Source organism: Pseudochaenichthys georgianus, chromosome 7, assembly GCF_902827115.2.
Source record: "Pseudochaenichthys georgianus chromosome 7, fPseGeo1.2, whole genome shotgun sequence".
Lineage (NCBI taxonomy): Eukaryota > Metazoa > Chordata > Actinopteri > Perciformes > Channichthyidae > Pseudochaenichthys > Pseudochaenichthys georgianus.
In genome coordinates, this window is record NC_047509.1 from 17,558,982 (window position 1) to 17,577,031 (window position 18,050).

The 18,050-nt window shown below is 40.0% G+C and overlaps 1 protein-coding gene across 2 annotated transcripts in view; it reads left to right on the top strand.

Annotated features, from left to right (window-relative positions):
- The window catches only part of cacna2d3a (calcium channel, voltage-dependent, alpha 2/delta subunit 3a), a 140,913-nt gene that overhangs the window by 95,515 nt on the left and 27,348 nt on the right, over positions 1-18,050 (top strand). For both annotated transcript variants that reach the window (XM_034087218.2, XM_071203773.1), the window contains 14 exons: positions 3,671-3,804; positions 9,074-9,145; positions 9,512-9,592; positions 10,235-10,309; positions 11,580-11,666; positions 11,759-11,830; positions 12,592-12,653; positions 12,766-12,833; positions 14,377-14,422; positions 14,904-15,001; positions 15,099-15,192; positions 15,426-15,521; positions 15,683-15,804; positions 16,578-16,655. In XM_034087218.2, the coding sequence (XP_033943109.1) occupies positions 3,671-3,804; positions 9,074-9,145; positions 9,512-9,592; positions 10,235-10,309; positions 11,580-11,666; positions 11,759-11,830; positions 12,592-12,653; positions 12,766-12,833; positions 14,377-14,422; positions 14,904-15,001; positions 15,099-15,192; positions 15,426-15,521; positions 15,683-15,804; positions 16,578-16,655 (1,185 nt within the window). The remainder of the gene's footprint in view (positions 1-3,670; positions 3,805-9,073; positions 9,146-9,511; positions 9,593-10,234; positions 10,310-11,579; positions 11,667-11,758; positions 11,831-12,591; positions 12,654-12,765; positions 12,834-14,376; positions 14,423-14,903; positions 15,002-15,098; positions 15,193-15,425; positions 15,522-15,682; positions 15,805-16,577; positions 16,656-18,050) is intronic.

Here is an 18,050-nt window from a genome sequence, read left to right on the forward strand (position 1 = left end):
TGGGAACGATGACCCTCTACTATCCTCCAGCTATGATTTTCTCCATGACTGCCTCACTGTGATGGAGGCAGTTTGCTGCTTTTATGGATGTGTGGAAATGTGGTTGTCTTTCTCTTTTCCCTTATTTTTGTGTCACTTCTTTTCCCTCTCTTCAAATCTACCCCCCTGCAAAGATAACATATATTCCCTCCTGCAAATTCACATTAGCATCATAATGGCGGCATTACCAGCAGTAGCAACCCAGTCTCACGGCATTTCGTGTTCACCAACACGATTTGCCCCTTTTTTTCATGTTGCACAGCACGATTTTAAAAGCAATGTATTTCTACTGCCTGCAGCACGTCTTTTTCTCCGGTCGGGTCGAGGAAAACCGGAAGCTGTGTGATTCATAAAAACATGTTCTTACTCAAAATCAAGCCACAGTTATTGCTTTTATTTGAAATCGTATAATTTTGGACTTTTGTTGCCGTCTGTGAGGAAAATAAATGGGGCTCAGAGCCTCAGGATACTGAAATCTGTATTTTTTAAATCTTTTTTTCTTTTCTAATTATGTTATTTACTCACCAATAACACTCAATTATCCTTGCTTTTATTTATTGGTTTAATTCCATAATCTCGGGCTTTTTTGGCGTCCGTCAGGAACTGAATTTCAAAATAAAAATAACCGGAAACAGACGTAGGCATTTCGAGCGATTACCCAAGATCCTCAGCTATGGTTTTAAGCTCGCTTATTGGATGTTTTAGCCACAATGCATGCTGGGATTTGGTGTTTATATGATATGAAATCCGGAAAACATTTTAAAAGAATAAAATAATACTTAATTCCGAGTGTTCTTGCTTTTCTCTTTGAAAGTCATCACATAACGGCATTGTAATACACGGTTCGGCTGCATTAAATATTACAGATCTGCCGTAGTTCTTTATTTATAGAGCCCTGATGAGAAGACCTTTGGAAAAACTGAGAAAATGCTGCCGAAACTGAATACTTGACGTGGATCATAAATATATTCAACAATTAAACAACATCTTCAATTTCTCTTCACACAATACGTCTCCTTGCAGTATCAACACTAATTCGGCTGACTTTTACATTTGATCTAATTCACAGATAGGTTATATTTACACCATAACGGTGCACAGCTGATATAAAAGGACTGTAGTTTTTAAAGATATTACTGATTTTCTTTTAATGTAAGAATGTAAATACTGAGTCTGAAATAGTATAGCAATATGCTGTAAAATTATGTGAAAGCATGAATAAAACGTGTCCTACACTAATAATACAAAGTTATTATGGCTGTGTGTACCTTGTGTGCACCGCCTAGTGGTTAAAGCACGTTATTGAATTATTGTTTTTATGTGTTATAATATAACACATAAACACAATAATGTACTCTTAATATTTTTTTCATCAAATATTATTTGAATATTTGAATAAAAATATGAAGAGTACATACTTTCATAGGGGGAAAGTAGAAGGTCTGTGATAGAAATATAGAATATAAAAAATCAAGAAGATACTATAAGTGATCTCTACAATAAAACAGTTTAGTGCAGGATGTACAAAGATATTAATAGGAGGAGGTGCAAAACAGAAAAACGAATTAACCTTTATTTAAACATTAAATAACAGATTAAGGTCTTCTTTTAAATAAGAAAAACACTTTGGGGGTATCTATCTACGGATAAATATTAAGCCTGACAAAGTACTTAACGTCTAATATATTGCTTTCCTGCAATGTTAACTATGTTGAAGCACTTATTTTAACTGATATTATACATATGAATTATACTCTTATGTATGTAGATAGAATAAGAAATGTGCAGAATATGACAGTTTAATGGTGGAGGTATACACACATATTGATAGATGTCTTGTAATGCACTGTTGAGGAACCTGTGACCCAAGTGTTTCATTCATTGCATAACTACACCGTAGTTGTGTATATGATATGTCAATAAACCTTTGAAAATCTTGAAAGGGATGTGCAAAATAGCCATAATATACAGTGTTTAATTAACTATTAGTAGAGAATAACGAGTAATGAATATACTTTATTACTTGTTTCCATTAATGTCAATTGCAGATACATGTTTAGTCTTCTCAAGCACCAACTATCAAATATCTCTCCTGATTGTTGGCACTTGACAATCACCTTCCCTGAATGGTACTCAGGTCACGTGTAACTAAAGTCTGATTTAAGGGTTGTTTATATTTCACATAATTAATCAGAATCTGCAAAGTAACTCAAATAAATGCAGTGGAGTAAAAATACCAGGTTAACCTCTGAATTGTCGTGGAGTAGAATTACAAAGTAGCAATGAGCTGTCATGTGGGTATATATTAATGCTGCCCATTATGGACACAAGCGATTTTCACCCATTTATTAATTATATGTTTTACATTTGATAACACCAATGTGTTTAATACTGGCAACTTCTAATTGTGGGAAAAACGAAAACGTTCAGTAGAGACGTCCCATAGAACATTTTGCGAAACACAATAGCCAGCATGTGTAGTTCTGGGGGGGCGTTCGATTCCAGTTTTGGATAGTCTGGCGTGGTTTCGTTCCATTTCACACAGCTGTTTGACGCTCTGCGTAACCTTACGGGGACTGTAGTCCTAAACGATAGCCGGGGATTATGGGTAGTGTAGTGTCTTCGGCCATCCTAAACTCAGAAATGTTGACAATCGCAATGATGCTCGAAATGTCCCTTATAGGCCTACGTCTGTTTCCAGTTATTTTTATTTTGAAATTCAGTTCCTGGCGGACGCCAAAAAAACCCGAGATTATGGAATTAAACCAATAAATAAAAGCAAGGATAATTGAGTGTTATTGGTGAGTAAATAACAGTGTGTTATTTTGAAAAGAATAACGAATTAGAAGGAAAAAAATATTTAAAAATACAGATTTCCGTATTCTCAGGCTCTGAGCCCCATTTATTTTCCTCACAGACGGCAACAAAAGTCCGAAATTATACGATTTAAAATAAAAGCAATAATTGTGGCTTGATATTGAGTAAGAACATGTTTTTATGACCACACAGCTTCCGGTCTCCCACGACCCGACCGGAGAAAAAGACGTGCTGCAGGCAGTAGAAATACATTGCTTTTAAAATCGTGCTGTGCAACACGAAAAAAAAGGGGCAAATCGTGTTGGTGAACACGAATCAATAGATTAAAAATCGTGTTGGTGAACACGAAATGCCGTGAGACTGGGTTGGCAGTAGGGAATGGCATTGCATTTGGTTTAACTGAGTTTTTACATTACATTTACATACCACTTACCAATTCACAAACCCATGCTGGTTCGCTTTCACTCGTTCATGACTGGAGGGAGTTCTTCAGCTATTACACATACTTGCATCCAGGTGTGTGTCTGCTTCATCAGGCAAATATCTGATGCCTACTTTACTGTACTAGATGTAGTTCCTCTGCTTTGGTATCAGGATAAATACAATAGGAGTGATAGCTTGGAAAAAAGATTATATAGTTAAGCTGATAATGGAAGCGACACTTGCTGCTCTTTTTTGGAACCAAAGAGACTGTACGTATAATCCCAGCGCAGGAAAATGTCAGAAGACCTGTACACTCTCGCTTGTTTGCAAGCATCTCAGTTAAATACTTCAACATCATTCCTCTCTTCCTCTTCCTCTTTGTGCCCAACAGGCTACTTCACTCAGATTTCAACATTGGCAGATGTGCAAGAGAATGTGATGGAGTATCTCCATGTGCTGAGTCGTCCAAAGGTGATCGACCGGGAGCACGATACGGTGTGGACTGAGGCTTACATCGACAACAATGTGAGTTTTGACCACAGTTACCTCACGCCCTCCCACTGGGTTGGGAGCACAGACAAATCTGTGATTGATTCACAGATTTCAACCTTTTCAAAAAATGCACAACAAAAAAATGGTATGATCAAGATGGATGATTTTATAATCCAAAGGAGAATTGTAGTGATACATTGAAAGTGGAGGCCTGACACTGTGTTTTGCCTGTGTACGTCTCAGACTGAATGTGTGAAAGTGTGTGTGAGCAGCAGATGGAACTATTAAGTCAATGAGCCTCCTGTGTGTGTTTGCGAGTCGTGTAGCATATGTTACATACAGTGATTTCACTCGTGTGCGGACTAAACACATGTTGCTTATTTCCACTATAATATCTTAACTCATATAATCATGCATTGCTAAATGCCCTCTTCATGCCTTATAGTTCCCTTTATAATTTCTAAAAGAGCCCAAAGAATAACGCCTTACCTACACAATAGGACCTTGTGCTATAAGATAATTTGCGCACACTGTAGTTTTCATGCTTGGACAATGATTCTTTTATTAGTTATTGTGCTTTGCTATAAAAAGTGAATTGCAGTAATTTGTCCTCCACTATTTCTGAATGGATTGTGAGAGAGAGCTCCAAAAATGTAAGGAGACAAAGGCAAGTGCCCTCTAGCAGAAAAACGCACAGGCTATCAACACTGCATGAAAATGGATTGGTTTCCTCTGCGATCCTCTTCATATTCCTTTTACCTTTTCCTGTCTTTCTCTGCTTATTTCCTTCTCTTTGTCCTCATTATCCCCATCTATGTATCCCAGTCAGTGCATTCACCCACACTGACTCAACACTAACAACTTACGTGTTGTGTCCTCTACTGTGACCCTCCCAGCCATACAAATCTCCTCCTGACACAGTCACAGTTTTTAAAGTTCCAGTCAATGCCAGGGGATTTTACACACCCACAGATGCTGGCACTCCTTTCAGTGGAACCTGCACTTTTTAACACTTATCCACAAACTGACAACCCTTTCTCTCCCCCCCCCCCCCCCCCCCCCCCCCCCCTCCTTGATCTGTTCTTTTTAGCTCCCCCAAGCTCAAAAGGTAAAACAAATCTGATTTGAGGTCATCGCTGTATTGTGCTGTGTTGAGGCCTGGTGTGTGTTCATGGGCATTTCATGTGCATGTGCGTTTTGGTCTCCGATCTCTTTGAGATGACGGCATAATTTGGGTGAACTAACTACCATACTGACCCATGGCATTTTCTTGTGTGTCAGTGTCGTACGTCGCTCCTCAACCTCCTGATTCAAACCATGCATCGTGGTTGTCAAAGGTTCAGTTGATCGCTCTCTTCTGCACGTCTGATCAAGCACACGCACATATCTGAGCAGCACACGCTCACCCTCATTCATCATTGGTGATGCTGTGTTGGCCGTGCTTTGCCAGTGTCTCCAGGGCTGGCATTGTGACCATTCGTGTAAATGTGAGGCCACGTTTCTGCTCTTGTGCCTGTGTGGTTTTGGTGTGAAAACAAGATTGCCTGTGTTATTTATCCGGGTAGAATTCTCCAGAATAAGCTCTTGTGGGTAAAAATCCAATAGCCTATAATGACTGGGTGGGATGATCTATTCTGACGCCTTTTTTATGGTGTTCAGCGTTTTATTTTTTCGTTTTTTATGAATGATGTGGGTTGAGATAAGCATAACAAAGATAATGGTGAATCAAAACGGTGCTCTGCCTCCCTGTCGGCATGAGCTGAGCACAGAGCAGTCCCATCAGACAGCTGGCAGGCCATATGTCTGACATAGAACTGTTAGTGTGATAGATCCATGCTTATTGACATGGAGGCGGCCCAGCAGAAAACGGAAATAGATATCACATTGTCAGGCAGGATAATTGGGATAAGCAAAGAGTCTGCACTGCAATAAGTTCTTTGCATGTAATCATCCCAGCACAGCTCCGGTCTGGTGTGCGACACAAAGTAAAACACACAGTGACAGAAAGACACACACACCCTGCATAGTGATAGTGCCTGATAAGGAGTTAGCAGAACTCCTGGGATTGGCTCAGTGTTGGGAAAGTGATGAGCATCTGCTGTCTATGTTTCAGGGCTGATGTGTATCATCTTTCCAGATGTATCCTATCTTTTTCCTCTCCTCTCCATCCCTCTCAGGGCGACCCAATATTCTTTCTAGCCTCTCCCCTTTTTTTCCATCTGTTTCTCTTCGCGCCTCCATCCCCAGCTCTTCCCCCCCCACCTGTGCTACCCCCTCCTGTCCTGTACCCCTCTCTCCTCTCCCTCCTCTCCTTCGTCTCACTAGCTTCATCCATCATTCTCCGGCTCATTTGGCTTTGTTTCCCACTCTGTCGGATGAACTGACACTGGAGCTCAGGGATGATGGGAGGGAGGTGGGGGTGACGGAATGTGTCGGAGGGAGATATTTGACGACAAGTGTAGGGAGGGTGAGAAAAAGAATGTCAAATATTTGAAAAAAAACTTGCGAAGAGAACTTGAAGGATGTAAAGAAGGACTTTGGGATGAGAAGAGGGATTTGTTCCCTGAAATTCAAAGAACAAGATTGATACTTGGTAAAGCTGCAACAGTTGATTACCATTTGATGGCAAATTGAAGTAGTGGGCTGTCCACATTTCATGAAAGATGAATATATACTCACTCAAGAGTGATTGAGGCAAACACAAGCTTTCATAGATGTGGCAAATCCGTGCCAGCTCTGCTCCCCTTTGGGTATGTGTTGCTTTCCCCCAGGAGCCTACAGGGGGCTTTGGCTCCAGGGCTTACACACACAACATCATTAAACCCCAGTCTCTAAAGAAACAAGAGTCACCTCGTTCACCAGAACACAATTTGTCCCAGCTATATTCTAGGTGTCCTATGAAATGGCAAACACGGGACAGGGTGTGTGTATCTCTGAGGAGTGCCAGTGTGAGGGTATGTGTGGGAATTTGTGTCTGTGGAGAGCGAGTGTATCAGAGCCCAGAGAGATAATTGTTCATACTCTGACCCACAGCAGGGGAAAGGACATACACACATCATTTGCTCTGACTGAAACAGATGGAGCCGCGAAGGCAATGATGATGCAGATTTGGACCAAATGTGTCTTGAGTTTTGACCTTGTATTAGAGGTTGCTGGTTATGTATGATATGTCAAATTCCAGATACAGTGCACTCCCTCAGGGACTTGGGGCACGGTCGTTTCGGAGAACGCTCACTCATAGGGTTCAAGGTGGAGCCTTTTTCCTGTCCTGGGTTTGGATAATGAAGCACAGGTTTAAAGGTCTCCCCTCCTCTGGGTAGGCTAAGTGAGGATCCTCTGTAGCTGTGCTGCTGGCTTTGAATCCAACAGATGTAGTTACTGTCTACCCCATGCAACTCTTGTTATCTGCTTGATTACAGTATGCCATTTCCCAGAGCAGCTGGGCAACCCTGATTGTTTCTTTCTTATATATATATATATATATATATATGTTTTATTGAGCATCACAAGTACAACATATACAATTGCAGAATAAGAAAGGGACAGAAACATAATGCTCACTTTCAGTTTTCTATTTTAAACATCCCACCCCAGGTAAAAAAAAATAATTAAGAGCACAAAAATCTAAATAATTAATAATAATAATAAGGGAAAACTGTAAGCAAAAAATATTCTTACAATAAGAGTAATATGAACCAAAATGACTCAATCATCTGATCTGTTAAGCATAATATACAGAGTGTCCATGAAAGATAAAAACGGGCTCCATATCTTTAAAGAACCTCTAAGAGAGAACCTCAGTTTTTCCAACTTCACATTGTTTAGAATCTCCTCGATCCACTGAACATGAGATGGGGCAAAGCGTGCTTCCAATTTAGGAGAATTCAACGCCTAGCTAGCAGGGTGCTGAAAGCCACGACATGGCGCGACCCGACTGAGAGCGCCTTGTTAGGTGAGATACCAAAAATAGCAGAAAGGGGATTCGGATCTATCTCTGCCCTTTGTAATGTATCAAATATTCAGGACCAAATGTTTGTCAACTTCGGACATGACCTAAACATATGTATAAGGTCTGCTGGGCTGGCCACATCTTTTGCAGGCATCGGTAACCCTGATTTTGAACACATTTGCACAATGTAAAAATGGGATAACTTTCGGTCCATACCTTTGCAGACTTCTGATATATGATCCAATAGACTAGAGCTTGGAAATAGATTTTGTATTTTTAGATGAGGCTCTTCTCATTTACCCTGTCCTTTGATCGATCCTGTACTCCAGCAGCAAGGCTGACCATTGTTACCGCAGCTGTACTTAGTTGTGCTCTGCTCTCTCTTTGATGTCCAATCCTGCGTACTGAATTGCTATTACCAGCTGTCTGAGCTCAGGTCACCAATTCCCTTTTCCTCAGTGTCTAAGGGAGAGAGAATGGATGCTAGCAGTTTCCTGTCATTACCTATTATTACTGGAGGTAGATGGGCGGTGAGCCCCTGAGGAAGGAGAGTGAGCAGAAAGCGTGTAATGTTCAGCTCAGAGGGTTGGTTTAATAGGGCAGTTTTCTGAGAAAAAGTGCTATAGTGGGATCTAATATCTAAGTCTAACAGATGAATACTACAGCTAATACTATAGCTGTAGCAGAAATGGATCACATGCAACATGATTTATCTTTTTTGACACAACTGTGCACTGTGTTCTGGGATTCATAATACACCAAATGGACCAATTACTCGTGGTGACTAGAACATAAACTGCGTGAGTGACTGACATTCAGACAGTTTTGACATTTCTGAGTGGACAAGGTCGGACCAATTTTTGCAGAGTGGGAAGCATTTCTCCAGTATCTTCATAAGAGAGTCAAGCTTTCATCTCTAATGGATATCATCGTCAGATACAGACAGCCGCTGGAAAGATAAATATCATAATTATTCCAGCAGTCTTTAAGGAGGGAAGATACCCAGATCCAAACTAAAGGCACTGCCTTTGGATAAGCTTATTCTGCAAGACATCAAAGGCAGGCTGTGATTGAGCACATTTTAAAGCAAATAATAAACATGAATAAAACATGTCATGGAAGTTTTGTAGGTCCCTCAAGAAGATAAAATGACTGCTGCAGAAATCCTATCAGGTTCACTACTTAAAGAACAAGTGTTATGCAGCTTGGGATAATCATACACGGAAAGATGATTCATACAATGTGAATATGCCATTTCTTTTGTAACTATAATGTTTTATCATTAGCTTTCCTTCTGTCTCTATTTGTCCTTCCTCAATGGCTGTCTCTCACCTTTCTCCCCTCATGACTCAGATGGACGATGGTAAAGGTCCGGTTCTGATGACCACAGTGGCAATGCCAGTGTTCAGTACCAAGAATGAGACTGTAAGTGCACATTTACTGATATAGAACCAAAAGCACATTCAATGTTTCTCCAACTCTTTTGCTCCAACAAAACAGCTTAGTTTAATTGAAAAACTATACAATTACGTATTGCATAATGGGCAAGGAATTAGGGTTTGAAACAATAGACACCAATTGTGAAATAATGGTTAATTATGTTCATTTTTGATGGACACTAATTGTAGTTTGATTAGAGTCTGTAAATTAGGAAACAATAGAGCATCACTAATTCAATATATATTATAGATTGGATTTTGACTGTCATAAACAGTGGATCTGTAGGAGTCTGTGCTGTTTAATTAACCTTTAAAATGCAACTTGTAATATTTGTAATGTCTGTGTTTCCAGAGAAACCGAGGCATCTTGCTGGGGGTGGTTGGGACGGACGTGCCTGTGTCTGAGCTGCTCAAGACCGTCCCCAAATACAAGGTAGTGCACCCAACGGCAATTTGTTACTCCTAAAACAAATTGGATCCTAATGGCTATAGCAGAAACCCTTTAAGATGATCACACATTTTATTATAATGTTTTTTAACTGAAGGAATTGGCCATTTTCCAGGATGCTGAGTCATTAAAAACTACAGCTATGTACTGTAAAGTGTTTCTTATACGTGAATATGCCAGTCCAACTCTTGTAAGTGAGTGCAGTAATTGAATGGCAAACTCAAAAATAGATAAATCACATTTTCTTTGTTGAACTTTTGAAAATAATTTTTCACGGCTCTTTCCTCAAGTCCAATAATAACAGGAAAAGTATACACTTTATACTAGTACATTCTGATACTGCTCCCCGCCACATCCTGATGATGTCTTTCACTTGTAGATTTGAAGCTTGGTTGGGTGTAAGAGTTTGACATTTGAAAGTGTATTATTTGTCCAGACGTAGATTCATTACACCACTTCCTTTGTGTTGTGGAGTTCTGTGAGTTCCCACACAAAGACGAAGATTATTCTGCCAGTAAAAAAAATCAAAGAGCTTGATTAGTACAGATTTGAAATTGAGTACAGATTTGTCATGCATTCATTTGGCGTGTGTGTGTGTGCGCCCACATTTGCGTGTATCCTTTCTAGCTGGGCATCCATGGCTACGCCTTTGCAATCACCAACAACGGCTACATCCTCACACACCCAGATCTACGGCCACTTGTGAGTATTCCCCCCAGCACCATTCAGTTGCTCTGTAACAAGTTGACTGAGTATGAACCTTATTATCATAACAATCCCTTATAGAGGTTGAAGTTAAATGTAATCATTTATTATGTACATGCAACTGAGGAATACTAACGCTTGTGTTCATGTCAAGTCAATTACTGATTTCATTGTCACACTGAGTTGCCGATTGACGGAGAAAATGCGTGCGTCGTTGTGCGGCTGCTCTCTTTGCCGCGTGGTGTGTGTGTCTGTTGGCTGCGTGTCGGTATGTAGATGAGGAGAGTGTGTTCCAGGCCTCCGCTGTGCTGTGAATAGACAGAGATACAGCTTCTGAATGGCTGTGATTAACTCTATTGTACTCACTCACTCCTATCACAAGAGAATAAGGGTGGGGGAGCAGGGGGGGGGGGGGGATTGAGGAGTGCACGGGACCTGCCTAATGTGAGAGTAGGTGCAGGGTGACAAAGCAGGCTGCAACACATGGATGAAAAAGGAGAGGTAGAGAGGGATGAGGGGACAACAGACAAGGAGGAGAGGAGACAGTGAGAGGGACAGACAGATTGTTTAACTGCAGTCTAATTAAAGACATTAATGAACAGTGTTTAACAACTAATGAGGGGTGGGAGGCTGTCCACAGATGAATGAAGAGCTGGACTCACACAAAGGCACACATATAGTACACATTAGATTCTCTGGCCTCAAAATCATAAGTTAAATGTTCTGATGCTTTAACACGTCTGACCTTATAAAGGTTAGTTCATTGAAAATCACATTCACGTGATCTAATTCTGGATTATTATGAAAAAGATGATTGATATCAATCTCACATTTTTCCGTTAAGTAGGAAGCTAGCGGCAAAAGATACTAAACAAATTAAATATAGTGTGTTAATGCTGAGTTATTAATGTGCCATTATGTGGATTTGTTGTTACTTTGGACAGAGCTAGGCCAACTGTCTCCTGTCCTGATAGAAAATACATGCTCATTATCATTTGTATTTCAGAGTTTTAAATTATGATTTGATCTGGTTTATACCATTTTAAATTAAACAATTTGAGAATGTATACCTTTGGCTCTGGGAAATTGTTATTTTAATGACCAACAAACCAGGCCATACAAAGAAAAATAGATTCATTTATAGTTAAAAAAATAAATAATTGGATGCTGCACTAGTGTGGTGCAAAATATTTGTATTAGCTTCGCATTTTTCTTCAGTATTTCTAACTGTGCATGCATGTGTGTTTCCATGTGCCTGTGTGTCCAGTATGGAGATGGCAAGAAGCGAAAGCGAAAGCCAAACTACAGCAGTGTGGATCTGTTCGAGGTGGAATGGGAGGATAAGGAGGACACGGTGAGACCCTCGAGTAAATCCACTCTAAGCCTCATCGCAGTACTCAATGCAAATATGATGTTTAATAGTGGGTATGTGATTTGTGTTGCTAGCTGAGAAATGCCATGGTCAACAGGAAGACAGGGACCTTCTCCATGGAGGTGAAGAAGAGTGTTGACAAAGGGGTGAGGAATCTAAAATTCAGAAATTAACCCAACACACACAAACAAGCACTTTTCTGATGGTCCAAAAAGGTGTGCCAGCAGAGAGAATCCACCCTGCCAAGGGGTTGTCACACTTGGCACGGTGATATGCAGGATTGACTTGGGGATTTTGTTTCTGATTTTGTTTGCTATGCATGCACGGGTGTGTGTCTGTCTGTGAGTTGAGCCCCTTATCTTCACCAAGCACATGTTGCTGAGCACGGGAGAGACAGCAGCCCAATGATTCTCGTTTACTACTTTCCTATCTGAGAGAGAGAGAGGCATGCAGGTGTGTGTTGGTGTGTGGGTGTGCATGTCTGTGTGTCTGTATGGGTGTGCATGCCTGTGTGTGTGTGTGTGTGTGTGTGTGTGTGTGTGTGTGTGTGTGTGTGTGTGTGTGTGTGTGTGTGTGTGTGTGTGTGTGTGTGTGTGTGTGTGTGTGTGTGTGTGTGTGTGTGTGTGTGTGTGTGTGTGTGTGTGTGTGTGTGTGTACACTTTGCATTTTCTAAGCTTAGTAGAGAGCATTATACATTAGCCTGCACACAGATGCATATTCACAATCCTTATCCAACTATTCACGCAGTGTAAAAACACCATCAGCACAGGAGCAGATAGTGTGACAACCGGACCATTTAATCCACTAGATGGAGCCAGACAGCAGGACATCACATCAGATAACGCTATCACACTGCCCACTGTTTACTGCAGCGTGTAATAAAGTGTATTCCTCTCTTTTATTTCAGAAACGTGTGCTGGTGTTGCATAATGATTACTATTACACAGACATCAAAGGGACTCCTTTCAGGTAGGAATAGGATACATTTGTTGACAAGTGAATAAGCTCCAGAAGGACTGAGGTGCCAGTATTTACAGTTGTCTTTCTGCCATCTAAGAAAACGTTTTTATTTCTATTTTAGTCTGGGGGTAGCCCTATCCAGAGGCCATGGAAAGTTTTTCTTCAGAGGGAATGTCACAGTGGAGGAAGGTGGGACATTTTTCTTTTATTTAATCTGCATTTCCTCACTTTTGCTCATTTGTTCCTGTATTGTTTCTGTCTGTTTTCTCAACCTCCTCTTCCCCTATCTGTATTTATTTATATATTTTGTCACTAATTTGCACTCAACTCAAATGTATTTACTATGCAGCAGGATAGTAAAAATCATACAGATTTACTTAAAGAAAAGAGTACCAATACCAAATTTGACACTATATAATATTATTTAAATATTACTATGTTTCATTACAGGTGAACATGGCATTAATAATTGTTTTGAGGTAAAATAAAAAAGCATGGTGTACTTACAAAATGTCATTTATGCAGTGGGAGGAAGAACTCCGATTTATATTTTATAGTATTTGATTTTCTGTGGATGATAATTGCATCACTTAAAGTTTAATTAGGATGTAATGATGAGCGAACTTCTGATGAACAAATATGTATAACAAGTTTGTTGCGCTTGTTAGTGAATGTCATTAAAGCTATAGCATCTGGAGAGCACTCTATTCTTTGATTAGCTTTTAGTGCCTCATTTGTTTCATTTTGTTATATTTGATGAGAAGAGTTTTTTCCGGTAAACGTCTGAAACAAAAATCACGGAGTAAGAAGTTTCACTGAAGTATGCTTCACTTTTACGCTTGGGTTAAATACCTTCACTGAGCCTTCTTACGAAATGTATAGGGCAACTCCACCATTACCAAAGTAATGGCTTTCTTAAGGTCTTACTTATATGATATACTAGTATTGTTATTACTGGTGGATTCATATATAAGCTTTTTTGTTTTTGAGATAATATTGGGTAGCTAAATTACAATGCACAATAATTTACGAGCTGTTAATTTGTATCTAAAATGTTCAAATTTAGTAAAGTGTACAATTTATATGTATAAAGTAGCATACAATAGAAAAAAAGTACCTAAACTCTATTTAGTCACATCCACCACTGACTATCTCATTATGCAACTTTTTTGCTTCCTCTTCTTTCTTTGTGTGTCTCTCTCTCTCTGTGTAACACGCTCACACACTCTTTCAGAAATTATGAATTAATAATGAACTTTTCCACAATTGGATAGGAAGTTAAACATTTATTTAATGACTCCTAAGTGTGACCCTGTTTTGAGAGTGCAATGTTTTTGCCCCTGATTATTTATCCAGCCTCATAAATGTTAAAATCCGTGTGTGTGTGTGTGTGTGTGTGTGTGTGTGTGTGTGTGTGTGTGTGTGTGTGTGTGTGTGTGTGTGTGTGTGTGTGTGTGTGTGTGTGTGTGTGTGTGTGTGTGTGTGTGTGTGTGTGTGTGTGTGTGTGTTTCTCCAAACACGTCCATCATGCGGAGCCCTCTGAGCATGACTTGGCTCTTCCTGATCTAATCAGAACTGTCACATCTATTCAAAAAACACATTTTTCACCCCTGGGGTGTGTGATTAAAAGTGTGTGCTTTCGAAGGTCTAGGTGCCTACCCCTATTATTATGATTTTATATTGAGTGGTTTCGCTATGCTTTTGAGATATGAAGTTCTCATTTTCTCTTTAGGACTTCATGACTTGGAGCATCCTGATGTAGCGCTGGCAGATGAATGGTGAGAGTATTTGAATGATGACGTATGTTTCTGACAGTATCGTCCTCATTTCTTATTCAAGTCACGTTGTTATTGGACTTCATCCTTATTATTTTCCGTACTTATAAAATAAGAATAAATTACATTCCCACAGCACTACAAGAGTTATATAACAGCTCTGCAGGACTTTGACTTGATGCTCTGTGTCACTTGATGAATTGTGGTCACAAAAATTAGGACCCAACATCTAAGTAAAGTAAAACAAATCAAACTAATTCTGGTAAATGAGTCAACCTTTTTAGTTTTACTTCACATTTAATTCATCATAGATGCTGTGCAATGCAAAAAGCCACCTGTCTATATGTTGGAGTTTGAGTTGTGATTACAATCTTAGGCAGATAATCATCTTAAAGCACCGTTTTCAAATAGCTTCTGCAAATTATGACTTTGTTACATGTCATTATACCAAATGTCCTTATTGCCGGTTCTTATTAAATTGCAGGACATACTGCAATACAGACGAGCACCCAGAGCACCGATACCTGTCCCAGATAGAGGCAATCAAACTCTACCTCAGTGGACATGAACCCCACCTACGATGTTAGTTCAATTCTTCCACCAACTCTCTGCTCATATCATTAAATAGCTTTCATATGTTCTGCTTGTTTTATGTAAAAAAACGAATTTGCGTTGTCAGGTGACAAGGAGCTGATCCAGGAGGTTCTGTTTGACGCTGTGGTCACGGCCCCTTTGGAGGCCTACTGGACGAGCCTCGTGCTCAACAAGTCGGAGTGAGTGAGCCACTCTATTCTTCCATATTCTTGTCAAAAACAGAAGAAAGAAATTAATCACAAACGGAATGTTTTACTCTCTAAAATAGTAATGCTAATGCTACAGACATTTGCAGAAATTAAATGTTAAGAATGGCATGAAATAGCTTTTAGTAAAAACCAAAATCTAAGGTTTGTTAAAGCCTCTGTTCTGTTTTATTGAGTCTGGTTACTTTATTTGTCCTACTACACAGGAACTCAGATAAAGGTGTAGAGATTGCCTACCTGGGCTCGAGAACAGGCCTGTCGAGGATCAACCTGTTTGTTGTGCCTGACGAGCTCACAAACCAGTAAGTATACTCGGTCTAGCAGTTTATACGTACGTTTGCTCACATAGAAGCTACAACATGCATGTGTTGCCTTTATGTGTAATATTCCATGATTATATGTTGTGTTTTGTGCATGTGCGTCCTCTGAATCTTCATCCCCTTTGTTCCCTGTCTGCTTCAAGAGACTTCCTGACAGCTGAAGACAAAGAGGGGGTGTTCAACGCCGATCACTTTCCCCTGTGGTACAAGAGGGCAGCAGAACAAGTTCCTGGGACCTTCGTCTACTCGCTACCCTTCAACTCAGGTTGGCTATAAATGTGAACGTTCAAAACATTATACATTTTATTTAAATGTGTTTAGATCCACACAGTCACTATTACTAATGTAATACAATGACACCGATAATCACTATATATTACTGGCACCAATTTAATAGTAACTTTTTGTCAAATGCACATTTAAAATGTAATACTCACTTACTAGTAATACTAGTACTACTAGAAATGACCTTTTCCACATTTCCTGCATCCCCTTTTCCTCTTTCACCCCTATTTGGTTATTTTTCTTCCCATGCATCCCTAGCTCCCCTTCCTCCCTTATTAATTCTGGGCTGTGTTCTTGTGGACAGGACTGATTGCTGTGGGTTGAAATAAGATACGTTAGGAGGAGGTTCAGCCCTTTCCATAGTGACTTGGCCAGAACACACAAAAAGACACACAAAAAACACACACCCCTTTACAGTTCAACTATGGCTCTACGAAATGGTTTCTCCTCCATTCCAGGGGGAATGTGTTCTCATCTGTCCTCGGCCTCAGGCTTTCCATTAGTGCCAGCTAATACAAGTGATCTGAAAGCTTCTTATTTACTCGTCGGACTTTCCTTGGATGCACTCTTCCTCGTAGGACTGTGGCAGTTATCTGATGCCATGAAATAGTACTCTGTGGTATTAAGGTTTCTCTCTCCAATCACCCTGTGGTCAGTTCATAACTCATATAAGGTATTATGACATGTGATCTGAACTCCTTGTGTGCCTGTGCGTGTTGTGTTTGTGTGTTGTTTCATGTGTGTGTGTCTTAGGATCAGAAAACAAGAGTGTGGTATTGGCCAGCACCGCCATTCAGCTTCTGGATGAGAGGAAATCACCCATAGCTGCGGGTAAGTGGGGACTCAAGTGGCTCTTTCTCTCTCACACTCACTTCTACATTGACAGACGCTGCGATATCTCTCCTTACAGTGCTATGTAGGATTTGTTTTCCTGGTCTACAGTACTAACCCTACTTATTTTCCTTTTTTTGAGATGAAACACTCACTGCCCACATGTACTGACTGTACTGCTTTTTCTGTCCGTGCGCTTGCCTCTGCATGCACGTCATAAGGAGGCGAGAGTGTAACATGGCACAGACGTTTGCATCCAAGAGTATTTATGTATACCTACATATATTAATAACCAGTTTCTTAAACGCCTTTTGTGCATTAGTTCTTTCCCCTGTGATTATTTAAGGCATAATGTGGCCCAGAGGATTTCATTGTGGCCTGCCTCCTCTCACGTCTGTGTGACTCAGAAGCGCCACGATGTCACGGACATATAATGCAACTTGCTGCAATCAGCAAGTTGATGGAATGAAGAGCAGCCTTGTTCTGTTTGCCACCAACTCAGTTATGGAGGAAGGAAATTCAAATTAAATGGAAGAAATGAAACATTTGGGGAAAACATTTATATAAATGTATGGTGTCAAAGTGGTTATGGTACCAAAGTTATATGACCTCCTTCATTACCAAATTCTCCCTGAAAGCACATGAGGCCTTCCAGTCATCGCTTTGTGTATTATGCGTTACCAAACACAATACGTTGACTGTGGTACTGTAAAGTATAGATTTAAATGGCAAGAAGTAACTTGTATTTTTGTTCTCAAATAATGAACATAAAGAAAGTTGGAAGCACCTTGTTCTTTTAAATCTTTATTCCAGCGTCTAGTTTTCAAAGGGACATGTTAAGGTCAGCTAATTATACTGACTGTTTTTGGCTTAATGCTAATCTTTAGGCAGCTATGCTTCTTTAAGGTGCCACAGACACTCTTTATGTTTATCCTCTGCATCGTCTTTTCCTGTCCAGTATTTTCACACTAAATGTTGCATAAAAAGCTTTTGTAAACACCCAAAATAAATATCTTGACTGTGAAAGTATTCTATTCAAATATACAGTAGTTTGCAGCATGTGAAGTTTTTCACTCATTTCCACTGCCCAACATATGTGGGACAAATATGGTGCACAGCCTTTGGCTCATATGAAAGCCTCTGCTGATGACTATCTATGTATGTTCTCTTGTCGACAGATGAGGGCTAGAAAAGCCTAGGGATCACAGAAAAATACATAGACAGGGGAGAGAAATGCTGCAGAAAGATAACAATCTTTGGGAAATGAAGTGATAAAATAAGAGAGGAAATAAAAGGGCAGAGAAGGAGAACATTATTTCACGGTGCCTGAATGCGTTGACATGAAAGCAGTGCATTGTGGGTACTCTTGGCCTGGGGGAAACCACTGGAGCAGAA